Below are 8,330 nucleotides of genomic sequence, written 5' to 3' on the forward strand. Positions count from 1 at the left end.
CTGACATGGAGGTGTTTCAATCATCCCCCAAACACTGACTACAGAAGGCTTGGGACCTCCAACAGAGTCTGTGTGGAGCGGACCTCCCAGAACTGGAGGCTGAGGAAGGGCCATTGGCCAGAGAAAAGCACATCCCACGTGTAATGAGACTTGCAACTGAATGTTCCCGGCAGTGGGAAGGTATCTTCCACCAGCACTGATTAAATGAGAACTTCTTTGCTAACCCCACCTCTCTATCCTGACCTGTGTATGGAAACTCAGAAGTGACCATAGGATTTTTTTATTGAATCCAGAAAGTCATAAAACTGCCAGAATTTGCCCCCTGAAAAAAGCTTAAAGGAAAGTAGAAAATCAAATTAGTTTCCCTTCAAGATTACACCCCACAAGTCCGGTTTGTTCAAAGTCCTGGGTACAAAGTTCACACAGGAAGCTATTTCTTTTCTCTTAGAGAAGTCATAAATGCACAAATAAAGATCCCTATCACTTTGCTTGGGAATGGCAGGAAGAGCCTCTTGGCTTACTGCCTTCCCCCTGAGCTGTTGCTTGCTCGTCTTCCAGCTCAGCTTTCATCACATCAGTCCCCTGCTCTGTGCCTTCCTTGACTTCCCACATATGCCAGGTAACATCCAAGTTCCCTAGGCTGTCTTCCAAGGTCCTTTTCCATACGGTCTCCAATCTTCATTTTCAGCCTTTTCCCCTCCTACCTCCCTGCGAACCTGGTCCTCACACTCCAGAGAAAATACAATGTATACCTCTGACTCTGTGCCTTTGACCATTCCATTCCTCTTCCACCTGCGTCTTGACTTAGAAGACCCCAAACGCTTCCCTGGCAAAGGCTTTTTATATCACCCCAGCCATGAGTGGTCCAACCTTCCTTGCATTCATACAAAGAATGGCTGTGCCACTCTCACAGCTGCAGGGTTGGGCCGGCAAACGCCATGGAACCTTCTCTGAACAGGATGTCAATGGGTATTCCAAAGGACAAACACTTAGTGGGGATATGAGCTTAGCAGATGCTGGGTTCAGCAGATTGTTCTGATAAGATTTAAGCATCAAAACAAATAATAGCTCTAATGGATTATAACCCATTCAATAAGATTAAAACTTGTAAGTCCAAAGTGATACCTAATAAATAAACAAGTTGGAGAGAAGAGTAAAGTCTGCCTGACAGAGGAATGCCAACTAATGAATACGGTTGGCCATCTTGCAATCAGCCCAATAACTGAGCCAGTCTAGAATCATCAATGGGTGCTAAAACTAGTGGGTGAAAGTTTAATGATCAAGATACTCACATAGACTCAAAGTATCTTCTCACAGATTATAAAGAGTAAAAACGTTATCTTACAGTAGAGAAAACTGATGGATACCACCTTAACCAAGCAGTCAAAGTTCACATTCCAAATAATGGGGGAAACTGACATCCTGTGCCTCCCGATGTAATGCACCGAGAAACACTTACCGCTTCTCTAGCATTTCTGCCCAAAATGCAGACTCTGAATCTAATTATAAGAAAGCATAGCACACACTCAAAATGAGAGATGTTCTACAAAATAATGGCCTATTCTCTTCATAAACATCAATGTCACAAAAGACAAGGAAAGGTAAAGAGCTGTTCCAGCTTAAAGGAAACTTAAGAGACATGGCAACTGACTGCATAGTATGACCCTGTGTCCCGGGCTTGGGGGAAAAGTTATAAATGACATTATTGGGAAAATTGGAATATATTGCAGAAGGGCTATAGATTAGATAATGGTATTATATCAACACTGGATTTCCTGACTTTTATAGAGACTGGGTCTATAAGAATATTCTTACTCTTAGTTTAGGGGTAAAAGGGCATGATATTGGAAATTTACCCTCAAATGGTTCAGAAAGAAAATTTTATATTTTATGTACTTATTTCTATTGATTATATACATAAATAAATATATAAAATTATTTAGGTACTTACATACATCTACATATCTACATATATATCTATAAGCATATCTGTACATATCTAATACATGTGTGTATCACATAAACACCTATTCATGTGTGTGTGTATGTACAGGGAGAGAGAGCATGAAGGAGATAATGATAAAGCAAATGTGGCAAAATGTGAACAGTTGGTGAATGTCAGTAGTCTATATTTCTTTGTATTCTTCGTGCAACTTTTTTGTACATTTAAAATAATTTCAAAATGCAAAAAAAAAGTTTAAAAAATAAATCTCCTCAGTAGAGGATTTCTAAGGGCTTTTAATACTCATGCATTCATTCTGTCCTCATTAACTGGGCACCTAGGTGTCAACGTTGTGCTAAGTGGTTTAAGAATATCTGAAAAGAGGGGCCGCCTGGGTGGCTCTGCCGGTTAAGACTCGTGATTTCAGCTCAGGTCATGATCTCATGGGTTGTGGGATGGAGCCCCGTGTCAGGCTCCGCACGGGAGTCTGCTGGAGATTCTCTCCCTCTGCCCCTCCCCCCCCACTCTCATGTGTGCACCTTCTCTCTCTCTCCCTCTCCCTCTAAAATAAATAAATTTTTAAAAAGGATATCTGGAAAGAGCATTTCATGGGAATAGTTTTCTGTAAAATACATTTTGTAATATATTACTTCGCCTAATTATAATCCATCTCTTTAACTGGTTCGTAAGGTCCCGAGGGGCAGGTGCCTGGCCTCTTCTTAGAGAGCATATTCATCCAGTGCCTACATACCCCGCAGGCGCAGGCTTGGGGGGAGCTTGTAAATGTGAGTGAGTGAGTCAAAGCCACCATGAGGCTCTCTGTAGCTGCCACCTGCTTTTTGGGGATCCCTCCTGGACGCCTTTAGCTGCGCCCTGAACGCCAAGTCTGCCAGACTACTCCGTGCGCCACAATCTCCCCTAAACAGAGAGCGACTGCTCAGAAATTCTAGAATCCCACCCACCAGAATGTCACTACAATAACACCAAAATCCTGGGCAGCTCCTTCTTTCCCTCCAACTCTGACTCTAGAACAGAAGACATGGAATGATGGTTATCAAGGCCCATCACCCCCACAGAAGGCCCCTGAGATATTTGATTGTTGGCATCAGGACCCTCTCCAGGACCCTCTCCAGGACCCCAGTCAGTAGAGACAGAGTCCTGGACAGCCTGAAACGGGGAGAATAAGAGGCTTACATTTAAGAGTGAGTCACCCATTCCAACAGCTTCTTTGGTAACTTCTCTGCACAATATCCAGTACCAAAAGATCTAGATCTAGCAAGATCTTGGAAATAGAAACAGGAACACACTCACAGCTGCCTTGATCTGACTGGGAATTCCTTCTTGGTCTTGTTTGCAAAGCTCTGCTTTCACCTCATCACTCCTTCGCACCTTTCTAGCAGTTTCTCAAGAGGCCACAGGCTTATAAATTACAAACATGAGTATACATCACAGAAACTGACACTAGTAAAAGCTTCCAGAGATAGTAGGGCCTGATATGACAATACCACCTAAAAATGTTAAATTGCCTTCCTAAAGTGGATCTAAGACACAGGCGTAAACAACTTCACCAAGCCAGATTTACCTTGAAACGCTCCTTTTCATGTCCCGGGCATCATAGCACACCCTCCCTAAGGAAGAGCAGAACCTTGTCCTGTCACACACGAATTGATAGCATGATAAATAAGATAATCTTAGAGTAAGATGTGGCCTTGGAAGTCATTGAATCCAGCTGCTCACTTAACGTAAAAACTGCTTAGAAAAATGCCACCGAAGATGCTTTGTGTAAATAACACTTCTAGAAAGTCAACTCAGCTGTTAGTTGAATCTCTCCAAGTAATTGCTGAATGCAACAAAGTTGTTGGAAATGCTGGGTGCAAGTTTCACAACCGTCAACACGGAAGCTGTACCCTACCTCTTGGTTTGCTGCCAGATGCCAGTCCCGAAAAGAGATTGGCATGGAGAGACACACGGAACCTGGAAGAACATGGCTGACCACACCCTCAGAGCCTCCCGGTGGCACCCCTCACAATGAACCCAAAGGTCTTCAGAGCACTAATGTCGCCATGGCTCATGGAACTCCCCTGCTAGTCACCAGACACATCCTGACAATTTAAGCACGAGATGCCCCACGAAGTGCATTTTAGTTCTTGAAAATTACCTCAAACATCACCCAATTTCTCAATGCAAAAGTGCCAATAGAACAAAACAAATAAAACTACCCTTCTTTGGGGGCCCCTTGGGCACAATCATCGCTCACGCTGTCCATATGGCCATTTACAAGGTACAACTATGACTATCCTTCTCCTGTCCCTTTCATTCCTGACCGGGGAGCTAGAGCTGACTGGGGCACCTCAGCAGTGGTGGAGGGAGGGGTGTGGGGACGATGCAGTGTGCTTGCATCCTCCCTCCCTGCACCTGCAGTGAAGTTTGCAAAGATTCACACCCTTGCAGGGCCTGGAGTACTGGTACCCATGTCTGAAGTCCCCCTCTGCCCCTCCACCCCCCCATGTCCCTGCACACCAATAAAGTTCATCCAAGTGGACAATTTTTATCAAAGTAAGAGACTTGAAATATTTACATGCAGGACTAAGTGAGAGGAAGGGGAGAAACATGCCCCTTACGAAAAAAAAATTGTGGCTTGCCACAAGACGTTAGTAAATGTCCTCACACAAGTTAGCTGTCACATTAAGCATGAAATACCAGAATCAAATGCTATGTCTATCTTATACCCTGGTATTAGCAAGAAAACAAGTTCCTGTTCCTTCTCTCAGCAAAGAAAACAAAAAAAGCCGGAGGACACATTGGATTAAACACAGAGATGGAGGCGTGGTGGGTGACCTCCGGTCTCGCCGAGGACCCTGTGCCCCGTTCTAGCTTCGGGCCAGTGTCTCAGCTGCTGTACACTGGATGGGGACTCAAGCCTCTCTTCTCGCTCGCCTCTCCTGCACTCCTTTGCCCCTGGAGCGTCTTGCCTGTCTTCCAGCTCTGAGAAGGTTTTCTTGTCCTAGTGTTACCCAAAATGCAGCAACACTTTGGCGGGAGAGGGGGTGCGGAACGAGTGAGAGAGGAGATGAAAGAGAAAGACTAGAACCGCCTTTTCCAAAGGACAAACATCTGCCCCCCGGGAGGGGGTGCCGGGGGGGGGGGGGGGGGAGCAGAGAAGTCAGATGGAAGGCCGGGTCCTTCTTACCTTTTTGCCATTCACAAAGAAAACCAACTCATCTGCTGTCATTGTTACCGGTTGGGTCCCTGAACTCCAGGTACCTCACTCCCAAAAGACACTGACATGTATCGATGCTCAGCAGCTTGAAAAAATACACCTCCCAAAAAAACGAAACTTGGCCGGCCAATAGGAAAAAAGCCGCCCAGAGCTCCAGGGCACAGGGAGTTCCTGGCAAAAGCCACCAGTTTACATAACCGAGGAAAACGCAAACAATCTTAACCAGGAAACCACACCCTCAAGAGCTGTGTCAAAGAGCACAGAGGAAGGCACATGCAGATATCAGCCAGGGGAGGGCCCTGTGGCCAGGTGACCTGTGGTCTTAAGCACCACCTCCCAGAACCTGCTTCAGACCCCCCTGTGGCCAGCAGAGAAGGAGGAAGGGCCGCGTTCAGAGCCACGGCGACGGAAATGAGTCACACCTTCCCCCTCTACACTGGTCATTTTACCACTCAGGTTTACAGCAGCCTGGACTCAGCACTTACACAGAGGACTCATTCTTGCACAGCCCAGAGGAAGACAGTGGTCACGAGCCATGGAGCCCAGTGACCCAGAACCCAAACCTGGCATCTGACTTCGGCCGTGTCGTCTTCAGAACTCAGTCGTTTTCTTCCTGTGAATGGGCCTACGAATGGCACCAAGAGCAGAAGGCAGAGAGACGAATGATGTGTTTTAGGAGTACGTTGTAAGGTTGCCAAGAACCAAAATCTTCATTACTGTTGCAAGTGTATTCTCAGCAGCACAACAAAAATTATCTTGTTAACAAACCATTTCTGAGGTTCTTCTTTTGCTTGTTTCTCCCAGGAAAAGTCCCCTGAGAAGTGATCAGAGTAACTCATTAAGGATATTTCAAAATATCAAATAAATTAAAAAACCCACACCTTACAGGACCTGGGCCAAGTTGACACAGAGCTTCAAACCTTCCCCCTCCGGTATCCATTACCTTCTGGCGGGCATAAGCACATGGCCCACCTGGGCAGTGCCAATGAGCTCTCTGTGGTCAGCACCCAACTGTGCCTCCCCACTCACACACACATGCACACCCGCACCAGCATTCCCTCCGGTCTTCTGTAGTCCTGGAACAGCCAGCCTCTCTGTAGTGGGTCACTCCCCTGTGCCCCTTGCAGGCTACATGGGGGACGAGAGGAGTCTTCGGCGGATGTACTCAAAGAGTAGCACCAGCCTAGGGAAACTGCAGCGTGCCAGGACATTATCAACACAATGCCCTCTCCTTCCACACACTTTATTTAGGCAGGAGATGAGATCTCACTTGTAGGGTGACCAAGCATCCCTGTTTGGTCCCAACTATCCTGCTTGAAGAACTGAAACTGTGACCAATCTCTCAGTCCAGGGCAAACTGGGATGGTTGGTCACCATAAAACAATGGTTCTTAACTGGGGGATTGAGTAGAGGAGACATCCCCATGTCGATACGCTTCATGGTCATGACTGAGAGATGCTCCTGGTGTCTATGCTACTAAACACCCCACAATACACAGGACAGCCCCCCACAACAAAGAATTATTTGGTCTTAAGATGTCAATAGAGCCAAGATTGAGAAACCCCGCTCTAAAAAGAAGAAGAAAGAAAGAGGTGGGGAGAAGCAGAGGGGCTGATTCTGGGCAGTGTTTCATAACAGCTCAGTCCTCGCTGACCACACTAACTTCTCTGTGCTTGGGAGGTTTTCCTCTATCCACTGACCCACCCAGCTTTGCAAGCCCTCTACTTTCTCTTGGCTCGGCTCTGGCCAAAGTTCCAGGAAACTCTCAAGATCAAGAGGAAGGACTGAGGAAAGAGCTTGGGGTTGGGGGTTAGATAGTTTGGCTTAAATAATAGCTCTAGCACTTCTGTGAGACCTTTGGCAAAAATCACTCTCTTGGCTTCAATCTCACATACGAAATGGGGGTGCCTGCCTACTTTGTAAGAATCCTGCCTGGTAAGGATGGAAGAGATATCCAAACTTCAGCCTCTTTCTCTTAATCTGGAGGTGAAATTCCTCTCTGTTATTGTGGAGCATTAAAAAAAACAGAAGTGAAATAAATATTTAATAAGGGCTTCTGTTGTTCAGATATTATTTCTGTGGTAACTATGGTAACTAGTTTATTTCTGTAATACTGAGATTTGGCAAAATGCTGACTTTGTAAGATTATTCATTGTTTGGCAAAATATTGGTGACCATTGCCTTCCCTGTAATTTTTCAAAATGTTACAAATTAGAAGAACAGTGTAAAATAAGCATTTTTCCCCCAAGCTGAAGACCTCCTGCTTATGCTTTCAATATTGAGATGAATTCTCAAATTTGGGCTGAATTAACGGGATTTCGGGGTTTGGGGCTAGAGCAACTCTAACTTACATTACATTAACTTACCCCATTTTTCCTAAGGAATGCCTTGGTTTATAATAGGCACTGTATTGGCGTGAGGTCTCAAATCCACAGAAAAGCCGGATAAGCCCTGAGACCTCCCGGACAGAAGCTTCTTCCCTCCTGGAACAATTGCAGGAAATCAAGAGTTAAGAATGAAAAGGACAGAGTCCTGATTTCTTGACAGCGAGCTCCCTTGGGGCCAAGGATTCCCAGCAGGAAGTGATGAGGGAGCAGAAGGCTAGCTGAGGACAAAGCACAAGCTGACACCCTGCAAGCTCCCCCTTCCCCGCGCACCCACCACCACACTCCTGGGTGGGATATGTGTGACATTCTTCCTGGAAGCTCCCAACTGTCTTAAAGTTAAAGCCTTGCTAGAGGGAAAAACAACCTGAACTTGGCAATGGCAAGGCCTCCGGTATCCCAATCAGTCACCCCTTAATCCCGGGGCAGCAGCTCTTTCTGCCCAAGGGTCCTGTCCCCATGCTTTAATAAAACCACCATTTTGTACTAAAGACGTCTCAAGAATTCTTTCTTGGTTGTCGGCTCCGGACCTCACCCCACCGAACCTCACCTGTATTCCAAAACTACATCAGAAGAACAATTCAGGAGAACTTTTGGAATGTTCTCCGGAGGCCTGGTCAGGGCCAGGCGACAGCTGTCCAGGCTTCCCTGCTTTGGAGCAGGTGCTCTGGCCCGCAGTGCATGTCCTGGCAGGTCCCAGCAGGTCCTGGCAGGTCTGGGGACATCCTGGCAGGTCTGGGGAGGTCCAGGCAGGTGCTGGCAGGTCTGGGGAGGTCCGGGCAGG

General features: G+C 46.4%; 1 protein-coding gene across 1 annotated transcript in view; it reads right to left on the minus strand.

The window, feature by feature from the left end:
- The window catches only part of XDH (xanthine dehydrogenase), a 58,896-nt gene extending 53,663 nt beyond the window's left edge, over window positions 1-5,233 (minus strand). The window contains exon 1 of the mRNA XM_032391620.1: window positions 5,133-5,233. Within this exon, the coding sequence (XP_032247511.1) occupies window positions 5,133-5,174 (42 nt within the window). The 5' untranslated portion in view covers window positions 5,175-5,233. The remainder of the gene's footprint in view (window positions 1-5,132) is intronic.
- Window positions 5,234-8,330: the final 3,097 nt, after the last annotated feature.

Source organism: Phoca vitulina, unplaced genomic scaffold (genome assembly GCF_004348235.1).
Source record: "Phoca vitulina isolate PV1807 unplaced genomic scaffold, GSC_HSeal_1.0 scaffold63, whole genome shotgun sequence".
Lineage (NCBI taxonomy): Eukaryota > Metazoa > Chordata > Mammalia > Carnivora > Phocidae > Phoca > Phoca vitulina.